Source organism: Spodoptera frugiperda, chromosome 29, assembly GCF_023101765.2.
Source record: "Spodoptera frugiperda isolate SF20-4 chromosome 29, AGI-APGP_CSIRO_Sfru_2.0, whole genome shotgun sequence".
Classification (NCBI taxonomy): Eukaryota; Metazoa; Arthropoda; class Insecta; order Lepidoptera; family Noctuidae; genus Spodoptera; species Spodoptera frugiperda.
This window is the reverse complement of record NC_064240.1, coordinates 9,188,314-9,210,548: the sequence shown is the minus strand read 5'-3', so window position 1 is coordinate 9,210,548 and position 22,235 is coordinate 9,188,314. Positions and strand designations below refer to the sequence as shown.

General features: G+C 33.6%; 2 protein-coding genes and 1 long non-coding RNA gene across 4 annotated transcripts; 2 read left to right on the top strand and 1 right to left on the bottom strand.

Annotated features, from left to right (window-relative positions):
• Positions 1 to 3,314: 3,314 nt before the first annotated feature.
• On the bottom strand, positions 3,315 to 12,686 carry LOC118268358 (protein FAM76A). 2 transcript variants are annotated; one of them, XM_050706621.1, is made up of 8 exons: positions 12,432 to 12,686; positions 12,205 to 12,269; positions 11,781 to 11,884; positions 11,178 to 11,287; positions 8,883 to 8,992; positions 7,246 to 7,367; positions 6,175 to 6,296; positions 3,315 to 6,016 (listed from the first exon to the last, which is right to left on the bottom strand). In XM_050706621.1, the coding sequence occupies exons 1-8, from the start codon at positions 12,525 to 12,527 to the stop codon at positions 5,780 to 5,782; spliced, it is 966 nt and encodes a 321-aa protein (XP_050562578.1). In that variant the 5' UTR covers positions 12,528 to 12,686; the 3' UTR covers positions 3,315 to 5,779. The 2 variants fall into 2 exon arrangements, with proteins under 2 accessions (XP_050562578.1, XP_050562577.1); XM_050706620.1 differs by having other exon boundaries at positions 6,175 to 6,314; positions 12,432 to 12,679.
• LOC118268359 (uncharacterized) lies at positions 11,828 to 12,394 on the top strand. The gene is made up of 2 exons (XR_004783019.2): positions 11,828 to 11,976; positions 12,149 to 12,394. It is a non-coding gene; the product is annotated as an uncharacterized LOC118268359 (long non-coding RNA).
• Positions 12,687 to 13,059: 373 nt separating the features above from the next.
• Positions 13,060 to 21,233, top strand: LOC118268325 (uncharacterized). Its single transcript, XM_035582771.2, has 9 exons — positions 13,060 to 13,287; positions 13,373 to 13,522; positions 14,473 to 14,608; positions 14,882 to 15,039; positions 15,632 to 15,834; positions 17,068 to 17,257; positions 17,437 to 17,497; positions 17,669 to 17,985; positions 18,069 to 21,233. The coding sequence occupies exons 1-9, from the start codon at positions 13,239 to 13,241 to the stop codon at positions 21,023 to 21,025; spliced, it is 4,221 nt and encodes a 1,406-aa protein (XP_035438664.2). The 5' UTR covers positions 13,060 to 13,238; the 3' UTR covers positions 21,026 to 21,233.
• The last annotated feature ends 1,002 nt before the right edge of the window (positions 21,234 to 22,235 follow it).

Sequence of the window (22,235 nt, the reverse complement as noted above, 5' to 3'; positions counted from 1 at the left end):
GCTATGTGGTACAAAACGGTGATCAAACACTCAACACCTAACCGAAGCTGTGGTTCCGTATAGAAAATAAAGAAAATTTTATTGACCACTCTTTATTTATGGAGGTCGAGAGTTGTAAGTCAATAGTTTAGTTTTGTATGGTAAAATAGAGGATATGGGGTTAAGTAAATAACTTGAAACATACACAATGTCTTATTGAAACAAGTTCAAATCCAAAGTGTGCTGAATAAACAAAAACATTTGTCACTTTCATATTTTATATTACTTGCAGCAACTCTATCAAGTTATTCTATCTTAGCTGCGTTTTTTGCTTTAAACATTTGAATAGATTCATCACTAATCATCTCAGCACTTTCGCACTCAACTAGGAAGATATTAACTTAATTAATGAATTCTCAGAAGGCGTCCTTAAGTGCCAAAGCATTGAGACATAATATCTACAACTGTTTTGCATTCAATCAATCTATCGTCACAATTTGATTTATAGCGGTTGAAGCAAAAAATCGTATCAGAGGACAATCAGACAATACTTTTCTACCTAACACTTCCCGTGTACCTAAACGATCTGGAAAACGTAATTAGTTAATTTAACATGAACATTTTTGAAAGTAATTGCCCATGACATTAAAATGAGGCTCTCTCTGAAATGTAGCATAGAACGTATAGAAATAAACATAGTTGCTAAAAACTCTGAAAGGATGATTTTAATAAATATTTATTTAATACATAAATAGGTACTGAAGATCTTGATAATTGTTAAACGATTAAAGATGTCCAAAAAGTATTGGTTAAGTATATGCTAGTGTTCTCTACTGACCACGTTTTGATTTGAACTCTGTTTTACCTGAATCGTAAATTACACTTTACTTTCTAATGTCTATGTTGCGAAGCAGATATCTATATTAATATATTAGGGCTGCCATTTTTTAAATAATATACATTACCTACCTATTTTTCTGCTGCATACTTTAGGAAACACATTGCGCTTCAGTCATAAAATTCAGGTCCGACTTTTGTCGTATTTGGAGTACGTAGGTATGTAAGAAATAATGTAAGTATTCTGTTCTACTAGAAATCATCATTATTCCATTTAGTATCTAATATTTTTGGCGGTTCGCGTCCTTGTACTTAATTAATTCTCAATACCTACCGATCCATACGATAAAATACCTGTGTAACATCGGTAGGTACCTTACAGGTATCGTATGGGTCGCATTTATATCCATAGATTTCAAGATCATTAATAGACACTAGGTAAGTAGTAAAAATTCTGTAAACTAACATGTACCTAGAGCTAAACTGGAATTAAAATATTAAGAAAAGCTGACAATATCTTTGGTTCAATGTGGTTGGGCCACCAGCTGCCGCCCCACGTGTAGCAGGATTCTCGCCATTATTTGTATTAGGTACCTACCCACGATTTGTTGTCCCGGTTTCGGGAAGTGTATGTGAACTTGTATGTTTGTTAACCCACGACAGAAGAAACTTCCAGTAGGGCAACGTATTTTAATAAAATAAAAAGACATTAAAAATAACTTAAAAATAAGGGGTTTTAGTTTCTGAAAATATAAAACGTATCCCTAATAGTCTAATTTTTCAATTTTTTTCCTTCCTGCCTTTCCCTTAGGTATAGGGTATTGACTTCTTTTGTTAGACAATTAATTAGGACACATGACATTCGTCACCACGACTTAATAGGACTCAATTAGGATTGTAACCGCGGAAAACCGCAAAATTTCAACGCACGCACCTACGTAAGTATAATTGTTATAAGTATTTTACTAGCCCAGTTGCAATTTTCCAAACAAGGCAACCCAGGGCCGGATTAACCCTATCATGGGCCTGTAGGCAATGCAATTTTCGGGCCCCTTTTCTTTATCTACTTTGACTGACTATAATATGTATGAAATCATGTGAATCATGTGATCTCTCGTCATGTATTTCATAAAAATAACTAATACTCAACAGTCTAGTCTACTTCTATTCAGAGTTTAAACACACAAAGCACATAGTCCCTTTTCAATTCACTGTCGTAAAACGCTACTGCCTGATAGCATCCAACAAGATTATATTAGTTCTGACATTAGATACTAAATGGTTCTATATAATATATAAAGTGCGACATGCGTTGGAAAAAAGTTGATTATCATTATCGTTCGATCCTTAAAACTTTTTTGCAGTGCAGTGGGCCCCTGTCGATGCTGGGCCCCTAGGCAGTTGCCTACTCTGCCTTAAGGTTAATCCGGCTCTGGCAAGACAGATGACCTTAGTCATCACTTCAGCTAATAATGCAATAATAACGAGCTGCCTAACTTGAAACAATGCCCGGAATAATACATAGTGTAAAAACCAAAAACTATGTATTAAGTATGTGTATTGCATTAATTTCCTTGTTTGAAACAATTAGTATTTAAATGCTCTTCATAGTCTTCATACTTCAACCTTTTTTGGTAAATAATTTACCTGCTTCAATTTATAACGAGCTGTTTAATTAATTATAGAACTTTTATGACGTAAGCGTGTACCTAGGTACTAAAGGATCTATTTGAAGGGAAACCCATGAAACAAAATTGTAATACAATGCTACCTACACACTCTACGAAACGACACAATTAAGTAGGAAAACGCTGGTAGACCGCAAGATTGGTGCAGTAACTAACTGTTGAGTAAAGCTTCTCAGATTGGACTTTGTGTGATCCCCAATAATTTGTTGTTCCAGATCTGGATCTATGTTGTTTGTGAATAAACACATCCACTACACAGGAGAAACTGAGTTGAACTTTTTTATGGAATAAGGCGGTAAACGAGCAGACGGATCACCTGATGGTAAGCAATCGCCGCCGCCCTTGGACACTTGAAGATAGATAGAGACAGAGGCGTTACAAGTGCGTTGCCGGCCTTGTAAACTCCTCTGGTGTTGCAGTTGTCCAGTCCACCTAATGGTGATCCGTCGTTTGCGATGCTCCTATTCCATAAAAAAGAAATCTTATGGGGAATTTCATAAATTCACCTTGACAGCCCTATATTTTGTCATGTTTGTTCCCCAAACTAAGTTGTTTTCGAGGAAGTGTAAACAATAACTGATAAAAGGTATGACGGCGGATGAAGATGGACAGAGCGTTACATTTTACGAGCAAAACGTGTCATTTACTCGAGTAAATGACACTTTTGTTTTGTTTATACCCATTAAGAGACGTGTTCCGCTCATTTCCTTATCATATCTGTCGTTCCAACTAAAAAATTACCAAAAATACGGCATTGGAAATCGCAACCGTACTAAATTCACACAAAAAATGCAAAATAAAAGAAAATAATTTAATTTTACACTTTATTTCATTCATTTTTCACTAACAAGTATACTTATTTTTTCAGGTCGTAACTCTATTGGAATATTTGTTCCACAGCATCGAGAAGTTTGTTTTCGTAATATATTTTTAAGATTTTGTTAACTAGTTTATATCTATCCTTAATATTTAGACACACGTGACAACTTACAATTAGAACATTACCGTACCCTTAGTATGAGTTTGCTTTATGTTTAAAGGAAACGAAATGAAACGAGAGCGCGTTCGACGCTTTGATTGGTTGGTTTATTTGAGCCGCCCAATCAGAGCGCCGAACGCGCTCTCGTTTCGATTACTTTAAACATAAAGCAAACTCGTACTAAGTGTACTGATGTTGATAGTAATCGATTTTATTTTACAATGGAATTTAAATATTTGTACACAATAACAAAACAAAGTCTGCATAGCTTATGATAAAATTGTTCTACAGTAATTTCAAATATTACCTCCAGAACTATTCGACACAATTTTAGTAGTGGAAAGGTAATAAATAATTAGATGACATTTATTCTTACAGCTTAGATAACATTTCAAATGTACACGTTTTTTTTAAATTGATAAGTCTGCGTTTGGCCACCAACCCGCTTACTGCCAGGACGGCGAAGCGAAGATGTGGCCGTTATAGCCAAGCAGCTTTATAGACTAGAAATAAAAGAAAATCAACGTATTTATCATCTATGGCTGCTTAACTATAACATAGGTTAGGTACAAATATCAAAAGATAGTTATACAGACAATTTGAGAATATGTTTCAAATATTCGTTTACAATAACTTTTGCCAATGAGAGCTGTCGTTTTTGTTCTTCCTAGATGGCGTTGATGTAGTTTTAAGTCATGTACGTCCTCCTAACACATTACAATTAAAGAATCTTTATTTGAAGTCTTGGGGAAGGCCTATCTTAAGCAGAGGACGCCTTGTGGACTATTCGATATTGATCTTGCTTTTATCGAATTATCCCTCGTTTCCACTTCTTGTACAAACCAAAAAACGATAACTCTCATTGAATCACAATACTTTTTGATTTACAAACATTGGCTTAACATTATATTTTTTAGTATTTACATGTTTTATAGTCAAGTGTGCGTCACGTGGTAAAACATTAAGTTTGATTAGAAAATAATCACAAAACAATGTTTACAAAACATCTTACAGCTATATTTTAAAATTGTGATCTTTACAATATCCATGTCGCCTTAGCTCGAGGATCATAGCCAAAAATCAATTGTACTCTTAACAAAATAAGGTCTTTTTTTAAAAACATCCAGTTTCATTTTTAGCTATAACAAGATATTAAGTAACTATCGCGATGGCCTCGCTATATCAGTTTCTTTTTTATAGTATTGCCGTTTAATTCCAATTTTACAAAAGTAACACTGATAGTCTTATTTAATGTTTTATTAGTGTGTCGTATTATTATTGTTAACCTATATCTCTCACACATACTTAAACCAATTCGAATCAAACGTTGCATAATAAATCATAATTATTGTTAACACTGATATGACAGATTTACTTCAGTCCGGGATTTGATCACAGTATGGTGCGTGCACATTGAAACACGGTGTATGGGGTACCAACACTACCACAATAATGTGAACGCACCATCAAAGAGGCGAACATTCGTGTACAAATAAAACAGCTCACATTTAACATCAATACACAATATCTCACTTACATCAAACCTCTTTTCTATCGGACTAACATAATTTATAATAATTTAATTCGACACACATTTCTTTTTTTTTATTTATTTTCATAATTTATTTTACATCGAATACTTACTCCGATAACGTAGTTCTTTATTTAAAAACGTATTCGTGAATACAAACTGATCTACCTATTAGGTATACACTACTTTCATTGTCACAAGACTGTACAACTACTTAAAAAATAATAACAAGAGAATTGATACAAAAATAAAAAATGCGATATGATACAGATTTAATAAATTTAGACTATTACAATCCTAGGAAACATAAGAATAACCTACACGTTAGATTGTTGTGCACTATTCTATGTAGTTCAACATTAAAGGTTTACTTTGAAAAACTGTTCAGTTTAGACACACAGATACTGAAGACAAATTATACAAAAAATAATCTCCAAATTATCATCATATCTCTTTGTTAACTGAGTAGTCATAGACTTAATACCTTTTAAACCCGCATCAGTTTATACACGTAACAATATGACGCTACAGGATAAATTAATTAATTAATGTACTTTAGATAAAACGGTAAAAACTTTATCAAGTTTGCGTAATAAATTAAAAACTATCATGTCGTTAAATTGAAACCTACTTACGCTTATGATTATAAAAATTCTACAAATAAAACCATTTGTAGAGTAAAAAAATAAGAGGAAAGTATTTTTCCATTGTTTTTGTCGAGTAATAATATACCTAGAAATGAAAGGGTTAGGGTTGAAAATTGTTCTAGTTGGTGCTCGGGCTGTCGGTTCCACTGCCGCTATTTTCTGTATTGGCTAGCGCGATCTTTGTGTTCTTATTGTTTTTTTTAGCGGACTTGCTTAGTGTCGCGACTTCTTTGAGCAGATTCTGTATTTTAGTGTTCATTAGGTTAAACTTGGTCTCATTCAGCCGCTCCTTGTTCTTCATCTCGTTCCGTAGATCCTGTGTGTTGTTTAGGTGCTGGGCTTTAAGTTCCGTGATCTGAAATTAAAGAAACATGTTATTAGTATGTCTTAAAACTGGAGCTACCATTTTTTCAACCAAACTCGTATTTGCATCATTTCGCAAATTGCAAACTATTTATTGGAGGTCTATAATATTTTAAGGTTTGATGAATAAATGATGTTGAATATACTCACCAATTTATCTTTGGCAAGTAACTCATTGTCCTTCTGTTGTACTTTCTTCTGTAGGCTGGCAATCGTCTCCTTGAGCTGCGTCATTGCTACCACATGGTCAGAACTGTTGGGGTCCAGTTCACCTATGGAGCGAAATATAACTAAGAACGAAAAAAAAACAAGAAAACAAAAAGTTGATTATTAGTATGTTCATATTTACAACCTGTGGAAAAACATTAAAACATTGTGCTGCATATCCCGGGGTCGCGTCATGACATTTTGGTAGATTGTTCATGTGTCTTCTTGTTGAGAAATTACCGAGTGGTTTCGGGCCGGACCTCACGCTGCCGCCGTATCCACAAAAGAACTTCGAATCGCCAATTGATTAAAAATAAAATTTTGTTCTAATCTACTTAGTCTTTCTCATTTCATTGATAGAAATGACAAAGACGGTGAATTTTGAAAGCTTCAATAATAAACGGGTAACGAAAAAGGGCATTTATGTAACTGTGTCATGTTGTAAAACGGTCTAATTTAGAAAGCATGATAAACCACTATGGTTTCTAAATATACTAGATTTTAGGTAGCTTTTAGATAACACACTATACAGATGGGAAATTTAATGCAACACTGTTATGAAGACCCAATAAATACGCAAGCGTGAGAGAAAGGAAGCAGCTTATATAATGAAGAGAGAGACACGAGAGTAAGCGAGATGGCATGATTCAAATCGTATAGAACATTTTAACTACCTACGTAGATATAACTGACTCGCAAGCGATCGCCAGCGTTATACTGCAGAGCAGTTATTTATTATCCTCAAGTTAGGTAAAGTACTAATGGTTTCTCCATTTTGAAATATTTCGGTAGTTAATTGGAGTCTATATATAATAATTAATTATGGATATTTTTATATTATATTTATCCTCCATTTAAACAGGAATAATAACATAACAGGTGATTTAGTGGAGGTACTTTTAAGTACCTATGTATAATTATTGTTTGGTGATTTAGTGTAGGTACTTTAATTATGTACAATTGTTTTATAATTCCAATGGCAATGTTGTGTGTGGGATGCAGAGTGATGCTTACCTTGCAACGGGTTCATCTTAGATTTCTTCTCCGATGGCTGCGAGTCATTCAGCGAAGAGTCATTGGAGTTCATCGACTTCATCATGTCTGACTTGCGTTTCTCCTTGTGGCCACTCCTGGACCTAGAAAAGATAAAATACTTTAAAAACGTAGTTTTTTTTACATTTATTGGGTCGACTTTTGGCCGTTATCTCACCTGATGGTAAGTGATGATGCGTAAGTAATTTAAAATATAAAAATTATTGTTTCCAATAATTGAAATATTACAACATTTTATTTCAATATTGTATACTGCACATGAGAAGAAAGGACATCAAGAAAGAATATCAATAGTGAAATATTGTCCATAGAACAAAGGGTTTTCTTTTTATCTTACAGTCACTTGTTTATTTCCAATTACTAAACTTATTCATATAAAAGTAGTCGTTAACCCTTAAATTGGCACTGTACTCCACTAATACCATAAACTTTAAAAAAATCTAATGACCCAAATATTAAAAAAAAAACAATTTTTTTATATTAAATAAGTAGCAATAATTGTCAATCTTGGTAGAAATTTATTGTAAATTGTGATAAAATCGAAAATAATTTGTCAAATTCAAAATTTTTTCGAAACGGTCTGGTGTCTCTGCGACCCGGGTAAGGTTTTTATTGTTTTCTTTACTTTTTCGTTTGGGAGTTCTGGGTTTTTGGCTTTGGGGCACAAGGGGGCCTAACAAGTAACATAAAATATTCGATATTATTGCTCTAATTTACGTAATAACAATATTATAAGCTAGAATCAAAGTATGTACTCCGTGAATACCGTTGCCAGATCAGTACGAAATAGACTTTGGTATACACGAAGTACATTGCCAAATGCATAGTGTTAATCAATATGTATTTTATTTCTATATTTTATATATTATAATAACAAAAGTTGAGTCATTTTTTTAATTTGATGGGTTGACGTATGGCTGCTATCTCGCCTGTTCGTACGTGATGATGCGGCCTACGATAACACGTCTGCCCATAAGCAACCTATTCACTCGGACTTTGAAGACACCCAGGTTATACACATCAGGAAACACAGATTCCGGCAAAGAATTTCACTCTCTAGCAGTTCGCATAAGTAAGCTTGAAACAAAGCGCTTGATGCGAGATGGGTGGGATATCTACCATGAAGCGGTGGCACTTCGCCGATTGTCTTGTGATTCGATGATTGAAAGGACTAGGGGGAATCAAGTTGTGCAATTCCACCTCGCACTCTCCGAAATAATCTTGCAGAGTATGAACGTGACTGATGACGTCAATTTCATACTAAATAATTTTTGTTTGTGATGATTTTTTGTAAATAAAGTAATAAATTAACAAAATGAGTATTAGTGATATATTGGCATGTGCTACACGTAGTACAAACGTAGTTTACACTATAATTGGTGTACTTCTGAAGTACACAGGTTTTCGCGAAAACTGTAATATACAGATTTTTTCCATAATTTTTTTCACTCCTCTGGGATCATAATAAATTAACATAAAAATGACAAATTTAAGAAATAAAAGTGCTTGCCAGTTTAAGGGTTAAATATCGGAAATATCTGTAATAGATATCCAGTGTTTAATTAGTAATTTCTGGGATATTTGGTAAATGAACTTACTTGTGTCCCCTATGCTTATGTTTGTCCACAGACGACATATGCTGCTTGGTCCTGGCCAATGCCCGTTTGAGAGACTGGGTGCACAGCCAACATAAGAGCTTACCGTCAACCTGCAACAATCATTAAAATTGACATTTTTAGGGGGAGTCATGTATTGGTATTAAGTTTTTAGACTGTATTTACAGAGGACAGGATCATTTTAGAAGTGCATGGTGCCTCATTGTTAGTCAGTTTATTTGGGCTTTTCTTGGTAAAACTTTTAGACAAATCCTTGCTCTTTTAAATGTTTAATTGTTTTAGTTAACTTCTTAATGAATTGCTTGATAGTTAGATACTGCTCCCAGTGTAAGTTCTAGTTGGACATCTGAATATTAATTGGGCATTGATAAAGTTTTTACAGATTTTTGTCTGATGTTCAACTTTTAAAGTCAAGGAACACAGCAAAGAAGCAACACAGATGTTTCCTAATCTCAATAGTTTGATCCGTTTGGCGGCAAATACTCAAATACATAACTATGTAACCCGTACAACAGAGAACAATTGCCTTCCACAACATAATCAGTATTAAGTCGCTTTTTTCTATTATGATTCTGTGTGTGTGATTTCACGAATCCCAACTCTTAAGTTTGTTATCAGCATTGTTGAAAATATTTTACGATCAACAGGTGCAAAATGTCGGTCGTTTGTGCCTACTTGTTTAGTATTTTGTTCCAATTTTTAGTGCAATTTCAATAACAGGAACGATATTATAGACCTAATTAAATGCTCCTATTCGAATAGAGAATATTATACCATTCTGTCCTGCTTTAGAGGTCATTGAACTGCGCGTTATGATTTGTGTAAAATATTCATTTTATTTATTAAATATTAATATGGGTTAGTAAATGATGTATTGCTTTGTTGTTTGTGTTAAATAGCCTATTAGCGAAATAGGCTTGGACGTCGGTGAAAAAAACCATTTTAGGAAACTAACTAATAAGTAATTAAACCAGAGTATGTAGTCATGATGAATTGTGCACCTTTGCCTATCCCTTCGGGGATAAAAGGCGTGAGTGGCGTTGCAGTATGTAGTCAATTTTGTTTTGTTATTTTTGATAATAATTTTAGTCTTACCATTTATTTTACTAAGAAACAACGATTTAACAAACAGAACCTCAATGTAGAAGCGAAGTAGGGATATAGGTTTACTGCTAAAGAACAGGGACAATGTCCTTTACTTAAGTACATATTTATTGTAAATATTTATGAAATTAACAAGTTAGTCAAGTCAATGCTAGCTAACTAGGTAGTAGTACCACTTATTACATAATTGCAACCGGAGGTCGCAGGCGTTCGAGTCACAAAGAGCCTTTATTAGTTAAGTAGTGTATCCATTCAACTTTGCTAATTCTAAGAAATTACAACTTCAAACATTATTGTGTTTGAAGTTGTACAGTAATATCTATTTTAAATAAGGAAAATCTGCGACTGTAAACTGAACATGTTATTGTATGCGACCTATTAAAAAAATATTTATTTATTTTTGTATTTTCTTTTCCGGTTATTGTCTGTGGCGTTTAGTGTTGAGTAAGACATCAAGACTGAATGCTCAAGTGATTGTAGCGACACATGACAAGTGACAGATGATAGAAGTCGCACACAGACGATGAACAACGGATGACGTCATAAAACCCTACATCGCACGTGTGAAGTTTACATGTAAATAAACATGGATAGAAAATCCCAACTAACAAGAATTCATTCATCACCTCGCCTAGTCAGAGGATCCTCCTTTCTTTAGGGAACTGTACTCTCTGTTACCTAAATGATAATTGTGATTTAATTTACACTCATACATACTGCTATAAAACGATATACATGTACAAAACATTGATTCAATGGTATCGGTGGACTACAATCCAGGGTGTATGTTGAATGCGGAATAATTAAAACTTCAATTGACCATCACCACTCAACACTGGCAGTATAGTCGACAACATTGGAAACCTGGTTTCCATCAAAGAAAAAAAAATTAAAACTTCAATAAACAAGCTGATACTTCGGTCATGTCTGATATTGTTTGGGTGTATGTTGAATGCAGAATAATTAAAACTTCAAGTGACCATCTCCACTCAACACCAGCAGTATAGTCGACAAAAATGGAAACTCTGTAGAAATCAAATAAAAAAAATTAAGTCTTAAATAAACCAGCTGATACTTCTGTCATGTCTCAATATTGTATGTGTGTTTCGGTCATGTACATAAACATAGAAACAATAAATAAATATAACAATGTACTTTATTAAATTAAAATACCTTTTTGCTATCATCATGGCGGTCAAAAGCGCAGCGCTGTTTGCACTGCTCACAGGTGACCGCTGGCCCGTACTTGCGCTCAGAGTTAGCACACCGTTGGCATTTGTTACCTAATTTTTAATGAAGTGTCAGTACATAGTTTTCAAACTGTAATCAAAACATATACTGCAATACATATATACGAAACCTACAAATAAACTTGCTTCTGTATATAAAATCTGCTAACTGTTACACTAATTTTATTAACTATGAAGGTAAATTCAAAAATACAAAATCTTTAATTAGTTAATTAAGATAAATAAGTTAATTAAGTAATTTTGATTAAATAACTAATTATGTAATTGTTCATTATGACAGGAATAAAAAAACTGACTATAATAGAATTGATAGATCTTTGTAACATAAACATTAATTATAACTAATAAACTTATAAAGCTCAATTCACATAGTTTTGAATTGAAATAATATAGTTATTTTAAATTTTAAGATTGGAATAAATCTAGTAGGCCATGCTTTATTATTTTGTTTGTCATACAGAAATAAGCCTAAAAGTAAAACAATTAAAGTAAGTTTTTCCCTGTAGTACAATATTCTCATGCTTACCAATAAATGCAGCGATGATGTTGCAATATTCACAGGCTGTAGGCTTGCCGTAAGCTTTCACGTTGGCCTCACACTTCTTACAAATCGATGATGTATTCGATTTGCTATAAGAAAATACACTATGTAAATATTTTACATACGATTCCAACAAGTGTCATCAATGAAAATATTATTGTATTTACATGAATAATGTATAGTAAGTCATTTAGAAACTTATTAGGAGTAGTTTGTATGTTTGATAACTAAAATGGAATCAACTAGTGTTGATAAGTCAGCTGATTCATTAATGTGTAAATTGTTACAACCATGTGAAGTGTAACAAGTTTCATAGTGAAAGTGACGACGCATTAAGAAACCTTTTGTTTCAGATTTCTACATCTTACAACGCAATTCATAAGCACATGCCCTGGCAGCTGACACTGACCTTGTCTGTTGAAACTCAGAACGGCAGTACGTGCACTTGACGACAGGGAAAGATCCGCGACATTCCTGAAATATCAGACAACAAACGCGTCACTTACTTACGTCAAAATAACAGTAAATTGTGACGCACCCGCGCAAACCCAGTTCCCATCAGACTCAACTATAAACATAGTAAATAATTAACCGATCAATATCGTGTTTTATATTCATTGTATGTGACGTACATACCTTACAAAGTTGTTCCCCAGTTGATAATTCCTCGAAAGGGTGTCTTGAGAAACAACGCGAACAAGCAAAGAGCGGTGTTGATGTTGTGTTACTCATGGTTATCAAAATCAAGATACACTGTTTATAAGTAAAAAAATAACAAAATTAAGTTCACAGATACAGTACAAAATTACAAACGCGTAAATTTTAACAACTGATATTGAAAAATGGCTTCCAGTGGCATAAAAATGGCGAATTGGCGTTACATTTTTAATGACACTGTCAATTAACTGTCAAAACTTTAAATTAGTCGATAATTTAAATCGACTATATATGTCTTATAGAGACGAGCAATTTCTCAGAAATTAATCAATACTCAGTTATATAATGTTGAGTATTTATTCGATAATTCGTTAGGTCTATCTCATTTCCTCATGATTAAAATATGTATAGTTTAAGGGCAGAAGTGTAGAAGGATGGTTGAGCAGATAATAATGATAAAGGACCCTTAAATAAACTAAAAGAAGTTAAAACGAACTACAAGAAGTGTTCGTTTTCATAATTATAAATTTTATTATGGATCAAAGTTAGTAGAATTAAAATATTGTCTATGAAAAATCGAACTTGAGTATTATTTATCTGTATTCAATGTAACTGTCTAATGTCTATGTGTGTTTCGTGTTTCTATGTTTTTTTGTGACTTTTGTGTATGTGCAGGATTTTAGTGCAAGTGGTGGACTGTTTATTTTATTATATTTTGTAATTTGTGTTGTTTTTCTTGTTGCATCTATGTAAATAAATCGTGAAGTGCACATATATTGAAGAATAATGTCGTTACCTCCGTTTCCTTCACAAGATTTGGCGAAACTAGTGCTTGGTATGTCGAGTATTTGGCGGGAATATAACGATCCCAATTAACGGACGGGATAACTGATGTTTGATTTCTTTGTTCTATGTTGTAGGATATCTGGCTGAGGAGCAGCTTATGACTGCGTATGATGAGTTTTTACAAGCTAGCCCTTACTTGGATGCTCTAAGAAACGAATATGACAGGATATTTATGACATCACTCAAGAATATTCTGGCAGAATATAGGGCTGTAAAAATATATGGTCAGTATAGAGGTGTCTCCCCTCCGTATTTAAAACATCTACAAGCCTCTGGCGCGTTTTATTTAGCATGTTTTTATGTTGAATGCTCTGGTACTTGCTTTGCAAGTTGATGAATTTATCCCTACACATGGCCAGTGAATCTAAAAACGCAATTTGTGTTATGTCACAGTATTTCAAAATAGTATTAACCTACTTCTCTGCTGTCCTTTGTAGGGGAATGTGTATTTACATAATAATGTATTTATGAAAGCAAGCACAGCTTATAAGAAAGTTTTCATACAGCAATTAGTTATTTAGTCTTATTGTTTTGACCCTAACACCTGTTTGATGACCAACAAAAACAGCTAACATTTAGTGTTAGTAAAATAGATACCTAAATACTTTTATTTGTTTGGTATTTTATAACTTTATTGATATTCTAATATGATTCCTTCTTGCTCAACTTTAGTACCTTTATTTTAACTTTTATTCAGTTTATTAATCTTGAAGCATGTTTTCTATAGACAGCCTATTAAATATGGTTGCTTTTAAGACTTCAGACTCTATAATGTAAGAAGTCTAGCAGATTGCTTTTTAACTTTCAATCATAATTCTTGTAATATAGTTCTGTAACATTTAACTAATGTAGGATAGATTATTTGGTCTGTAATTAATCAAATATTGATTTAAACACTTTCTATGGTTTGTGGGGGACTGGAATATGCACTAGGAAACCCTGTCACACAGATTACCATGCAATTACCATTTCTATCAAAGTATTACTAATAGTATTGTCTGTAGACAGTTTCTAAACAAAAAATATACAAAAACAAACAGTTTATTTGATAAGCACAACTAAAAACTAATTTTATTATCATACTGATAGACAGTTTCATATAAGTTCCTGTTTGTATGCATATGATTGTAAAGAATGTTTTATGTTTTCAATAAACTATGTTTTTCTATTTCAGTGGAGACATGTAAACCTCTTATACTGAGGAAGAAGTTGGTGCAATGTACAAATCTTGTAGATGTTGTCAAGTTCTTAGCTATTAATGCTGATATAAGCAAAATACAATTACAGGATACTTCCAGTGATAAACTCAGGTAAATTACATTGCACACACACACACACAAACAAGTAATACAAGTTTAGTCACTTTACAATGAAACATAGGTACTTATTTTAGCATTGTAGCTTAGATATAATACTTAGAAGATAAAGTTACAGTTTTTGTTAAGGAAAAAGCATCAAAAATTATAAATATTGAAACAAATTTTAGGTTATACAAGTCACAATTTGAATGTTAAATTCTACTTTTTCTTGTAATTCTTATAGAAAACCTGTTTATAATATGAATATTGCTCATTCTGTTACAGTATATCCAAAGTAAATTCATCACAAGCTTCGAAACAAAGTGTCTGTGATGTATGCAGCTGTGTGTCTGGCTCTTGTAAGTGCAAACAGAAGTCTGGCTCCTGTCTGGACATGAGTCTGGATAGTTGTGTTGAAACAACGGCTTTGGAAGATCTCCCTGGTAATTACAATTTAACCTTTAACCATAATACAATTTAACCTTCCTCAAGAAACAGTGTGAAAACTATAAAAAATTCTACCAGTAGAATTTTTGTGTCTTCACACACAAAAGGGAACTTCATTTTGTAATATGTAAGGATAATACAAAGTTTAATATTGTGTCTGTCTGTTTGCTAAAAAAGCAAAGTTAACTTTGAAACAACTTAATAGATTTTGATGCAATTTTTCCTAGTGGTTGTGAAGGTCACCTTGTTTTTAATAATGTGGCTGAAGCTGTGAGCAGGAAGTTATATTTGTATGATGTTTCATCCTTAAAGATCTTTTTTCTCTAATAGCACCTAAAAAGACTTTTTGACCATTTACATATTCATCTGTCCTTGTCTTTTAGCTTTCACTAGACAGAATGTTGTTTTATGAGGTCAAGTGTAGATTTAAAAAAACATCAGTATAATTTAGTCAAAATCAATGACTTGCCTTTTTTTGCAAGATTTCTAAATCGGTTTATTACCTACTTGAATTTATTTATTTACTTTTTGTGTGCACATTATGTAGAAAACTGAGTTATTTACTAAGATGTGGTTGTTCCATTACAGGTAACCATGGAATTCGCAAAAAGCATGTGAAAGTTTTGGAAAAGGAAGTGGGTTTAGAGTCCAGTGGAGGATTAAATGATATTACAAAGCAATCTTCAAATGTTTTGAACAACAGTGGCAATGTACTGAATAATATAAGTTCTAATACCCATAGTTCCCAAATTAAATTGAATGAGAGCTCTTCCATCGCTTTGAATGCAATTGTGAGTATGTTTATTTTTATGTAAAAAGTTAAGGCAAGCTGTACTGGCAATGGGCTAGTCACATTTTTGGAAAATCAATGACCATTGGGATAGACTCGTACATGATATTGGAGTGTAGATCATACCTAGGCAAACATTATCAGATAGGTCTGACTGACTGGTAACCTGCTAGGCAGGTTTACTGGTCTCTGGCTTGAAAAGCAGGAATATGACTGGGGTGGTTTTTAGTCAGCTGAGTCTGATACTCCGGACCTCGCCTCGCCCAAGGCGGGAGAAGTCTGGATGATTTTCCTTCAAGGCAAACATTATGTAAATGGTAGAATCTAAGATTTCTTGTTTATGGGATTGTGCTTGGAGGCTTTAGGCCAATGAGTCAGTCAGAAATAATGAATATGTGTTATCAGTTGGAATAGACACTTACTCATATCATTATGCAGGCATATTACGCATAGTTATTAATGCCATATCAAGCTACAGATAATGGAAAAATCATGTTATTATAAAAACATGGGATTATCAGTCATATTAGACAGAGTCTAATTCGAAACTAATGAAATACTGGTAGAAATTGTATCTGTATAATGTAAAATGAACCTTATGCTTAATAGAAATTAAGTTTAGTATGTATTTTTAACCATCTATTAGTGAGTTATTTTAAAATGATACTTATGACATAAATCTTCGAGGAATGAAATGCGATCCGTATTTTATATGATTGTATCACATTCATTATTATACAGGTCGAAAATTATGGCCTATCAGTACATGAATTTTGATAAGTGCAGTATTTAATTTGAGATTAATATAACATATCAGCTGCATACTGGCATACAATGATAAAGTCTGCAAATGTTGTTGTTTTATTTACTGCTATTTTCAATAACCAATATCAAACCAAAATCTTTAGATTAAGATCGATTTTAACATTAGTTCTATAGAGTTTCTAACAAGAGATCGATTTGGGATTAAAATTGGTTATTAGGTAATTAAATCAAGGCTCTAATTAATTAAGAAAGAAAGAAATATGGAAACTTAATACCTAATACTCTTTGCCAGGTAATTAAAATTCTTTCTTGGCAACAAAGCGATTTAATAAGCAATCGCCGCAGCCCATTGTACACCCGAAACACCAGAGGCATTACAAGTGCTGGTCTTTTGGGGGTAAGGAATTTAAGGGTTGTTGGGGAATTTTCTTTTCGAACTTATTATAATTTTCTAAATATTATATTTCAGCCAAAACCCACCGATACGCCGGAATGCAGAGAGAAGATTGAAGAGTTCAATACAATATTGAAGAAAGTTTGCAAGAACAACAAGTCTAAAGTAGACACAAGATTGTTCAGTTCAGTTCTACCTCAATCTGATAGCTTGAATAGAAGTAGCAATGATAGCTCTTTCCAAGACTTTGCTTCTGGAGTTCGAGGTATGTATACTGTAGTGTTTGCTTTAAAATGTCATTTCTTTGTCGCCCATTTCAACCCATTCTAATTATTTCGCCTTTTAAAAAAGTACGAAGTTTTTGTATGAAGCTATTAAGCTTCATACTATATATTAGTATTATTTTTTTTTGTTACAAATAGTTATATAGTTATTTACTTTTAGCACATGAAAACCGAAATGTTCCTGTACCAGATTCCAGCACTTCTGAAAACTCCACAACCATGTAAGTTTTTATTATATTATTTATTGTCTACAACACAAACACATACTTTTTATTGTGTATTTGTTTTTAATTGCATAGTTATGTCACTTACTTGCTAGTTATATGAGCCATTTGTAATTGTTTTTTAATTCCAAGTTTCATATTTCATTTTCTACTATTCTTCATTTGCAGGCCTTCAGTTGCAAACAACACAAACACGGATCTCAGTAATAATTTGAATGGAATGCCAAAAAGTGATGGAGTGGAATCTCAAGCGCGTTCCTATTGTCAACCTAGATTAATACCTAAGGATCAAAAAATTAAAATTATATCGGATGTAAAGGTAGATAAGCCGTTCCCAGCGATAAATAAGACTTCGACGCCATTAATGCAAACTATTCTAATAAACGGTAGACCAGCTTACAATCAGTCCCTACCTTTGATTGGCACTAGTTATACAAAGGACGAAATTATGGCGATGCCTACTATAATAGTCGTGCCCGCGTCAGGTAACATATTTCTTATATCTTTTCTAATCTAGTTAGAATCTCGTTCTTCTTAAGTTTATTATATAAATGCTTTTTCCCCATAGGTCCCCCACCGAATATGTGTCAAGTAAAACCTGTACAGATACAAAAGATGCAGAAAGTAAATACAAACACTGTTCCAGCACCAAACATCCTTGGTCCTCTTGTAATAGATGTATCATCAAATAACGTTCCTGAACCGAAAAAGCCAGAAGCTGAACTCCCAAATTTAGATCAACCAAAACCTGCTGAACCTGAACCAGGGTTAGTAAAAACTATCGATATTAAAAATGCGTCTGTTCCAAAAGATAATGTTATAGCCGGTGAAGGCCAAATAAATACTCCACAAGTTCTTCCGCCTCTTAGAAGATCATCTTCTACGCCTCGCAGAAATTCCCATATCAGAGTATTAGACTTCACTACACCAAGGAGAATATTACACGAGACAATAAAAGAAGTCCCTCCTAGTGAAACCACTGAGAATCCTGTTGATGTCGTAGTCAGTAGGAGTCCTAACTTAGTATTCACTGAAACAGCAAAAGCTAAGGATAATATTGTTGATATGAGTAACGTTAAAGTTCATAAAATAGAGTCCTGCCTCTATAACAGTCTGAAAAAAGATTCTGATATCCAGCCTGTTATAAAAAATAAGAAAAGTGATTGGGATGCTGACCTGCGAGCCTTAGCAACTGCGAGTGTTCCTAACGATCCGCCTTCTAGGTCCAAACCTAAACCTAAGAAACCTAAGAATAAGAAAGCAGTTGACACTCCATCGGAAGGGGATAAAACAGCAGGAAAAGTTGAGAAAACAGAAAATAAAAAGCCACGCAGTAAAAGAAAACTGTCTCCTAAACCTAATAAATCTAAAAAGAGACGGAAATTAGAAGAGGAAGAGGAACAGTACGCACAAATGGCTTTAAACACAGACAACAGACCTATAGTCAAACCAACTTTCGTTGTAGTACCTGCTTATTCTAGTGTACCACCTGAAGTAAATAAGCCTCCCGAAGTCAGTCAAAATAAACTTATTGAAATCAATCCAAACAAATCAAACAGTGACGACATTAACGAAACACCTGAAGCAGAAAGGTTATCTTTGCAGAATGAGATTGGGGCAAGATTAAATATATCAGAATTCCTAGAAACCCCATATAAACAAGCTTTGTATGATATCCAAATGGAGACTCCGAAATTTTTAGGATCTTTACCAGATGAGCCGATATCAGATATTAAAATTATGAGTATTCCTACACCTCGTTTCTTTGATACTCCAAAACCTGCACATGCTACACCATCGTATTCGTCTCGAGCGACTGATTATTCTAGCGGTGGGTCCTACTACAAGCCAGATGATCAGGACTATCTGCGAATCGCTGATTTAGAATGCCCAGTGTCTTCATCAAAAGATGAACCTCCTCCTGTGGAAGTACCCGATGATACAGCAACCACCAGTAAAAGGAGTTCTAGGCCAGTAAGGAAGTGCACGAAAAATGTGTCATATGTCAGTAGCAGTAATATAAACTGTAAAACGAAAGAAAAACCAGTAGATGATCACATTGAGAAAATCTCATCTTGTAGTGACACTACTGTAGCAAACAGCTCTCTTGAAATTAGTAAAGAGGTGAACGTAAAGACACCGAAAAATCCTAAATTAAAATCATCGAGTACCAAGTCGGATGCAAAGAAAAAACTGAGTTCTAGTAAAAAACGAAAATCTCCTATGAAAAAGGATAGACCAAATTCATTTATGAAGATCAAACCTAGAAGACTAACTCCAATAAAGGATAATAAGAGATCTAGAAGGAAAACAGACTTGTTTTCTCAATCGGGTTCCTCTAAATCACCGAAAAAGAGATTGAATGCAAAAGAAAAGAATACTCATGTTACGCCAGTAGTAAGTCCTGCTCCGACCAAGTCACGGAGAAAATCTTCGACGCCCAGGAAACTACATTGTACGAAAACATTTAATTCTGAAAGTTCGGGCCACGAGTCTCCGGATATGAATGCAAGCAATAAACATAATAAACAGAACCCACATTCAATGGTTTCTTCGCTAGATTCCGATACAGAACAATTAGCGTTACGTTGGTCTGACGACGGCTCACAAGATGGGAAACCAAAAGAGGTTGAAAGTGAAGATATATCTAAAATAAAAGAATACATTGCAACAACAGTTACCGATATACACAAACCCAATAGTAACACAGGCAATTTACATAGTGATTTGGTTAAAAGAGGTTTTGATGCTGAAACGGCTAAAATAATAGAAAGAGATTTGCTGGATTCGCCTAGTGCAAAACCAACTCCTCCTACTGAGGTTAAGCAATCTGAGAAGAATGAAAGTATATTAAATAAGAGTATTGAAACTGATACAAGTACGACAAATGAATTACAAATTGTCCAAGATGAGGATTTAGAGGATGAAATAGAATTATCTGCGTATGAATGTCATGAAGAAAGTAATAATTATGTTCAATGTAATAGTGACACCAAAGATAGATGGCAAGGACAGCCTATAACATTAAAAGATAAGTTTAGTATGGAAGTATGTATAGATGACGGAGTAGCGATAAGATTAAGAGCAACACATTTTGAAACCTTATTTAATAATGAACCAGAAAACGAAGCAGAAGGAGAATATAGTTATAGGGAAACAGAAGTGGCAGTCAATTCAATTTCAGATATGGACAGGCTATACACGCCTATGAAAGATCATAAGGCGCAGTGTTTCGAAATATTTGATTCTACTTTGACAAGTCTGGACACACCTTTAAAGGCGCATAGTCCGACTTACAAAGAGCAAAGAATGAATGAGATACAAATAGTGTTAGAGGAAGAAGAAAATGTAGAAACTAAGGATAATGCTGAAGTTAAGAAAAGAAGGATACAAAGTAGTAATAGTTCTGAGGAGACTTTAAATGAAAATAATGAAAGCAATCCAGATGCCCAGTATTTGTTTAATTCTACGAATATTCAGAATATTGATATCGAATCAGTATTGAAGAAACTCCATGGACCTTAGTGGTTTAGCTTTAGGTAGAAATAGTAGCCAGTGACTCTGACTTTTATTGTATGACTTCTTTTAATCAGACATTGTTCATAAATTATATTTATATGTGTAAGACACATACATAAGGCCATTCTGAGTGTACAATTGATTATGTAAATACATTGTGCTAGACACAAATCTTGACCATGTCTCTAATTAAAAAATATATATTTTTAAGCAACTCTGTTGTATTATTTTTTAAGACATCCTTTTAATAACGCCTGATTAACGAATACGTCCAATTTACCGGTCTACTCCGCGCTACCACTGTGCGCTAATGTGGTTCTTGCAATTATCATGAATTCAGTTTAATTAGATATCACAATTAGCGGCTATCGTGACACTGCCGCCAGTGCGAACCATCTTTTATAAAATGCTAATTTGAACCGTTAGCTTGAGCCGGCTGAAGAGCGCATTCTTCCTATCGGTGTAATTATAGTGAAGCTGTGCGTTCCGAACGAATTTTTATGAAAGTCATAATAAACTAACGATGCTATGCTAAGCCTTAAAAAATAAATTTAATCATGACGTTACGCTTGCCTTGGGCTCTATGTATTTACTAGGTTACTCTTTTTATTAATACATAAGGCGCGGCGTCTATCTATCTGCATTCATTTAGGAAACTATAGGAAATTACCTTCAAGGAGCCTAGTCTGCATCTTCATCCAAATCGGTCTAAACTTAGTCAATAGCGTTAGTCCTTAATGCGTAAAGAAAAGAGATAGGCTCGCAATATTATTTTATTAGGTAGGCTATGCGACAGAACGTAGCGAAATTGAAATTGGTATTTTACATATCTTTTCATTATTTTTTTGCACTCGTTAATGGTAGAAAATACGGTGGTTTAAGGTTATATAATATGTACGAGTAGGTGGGATTTATACCCTACTTCTACGCGATTACAGTAAGATCAGCAAGGGGCAAAAATACGTAGAACCGTATAATTGTTGACTTAAATTTTAATGAAGGCGAATAATTAACCTACCTATTTAATAATAATATAGTAAGTACGTTTCAAATGCATAAAATTGTACTTATTTAAGTTAGTAGGTTTCACTAAATTGATTAAAACACCATTACGTATTTAAACACATTCGATTTTCATTCTACAACCAAGAGAATATATTCTTGAATCGTTATTTAAAAATTCTATCTTATTCGTGAGGATACCTAGCATAAAACT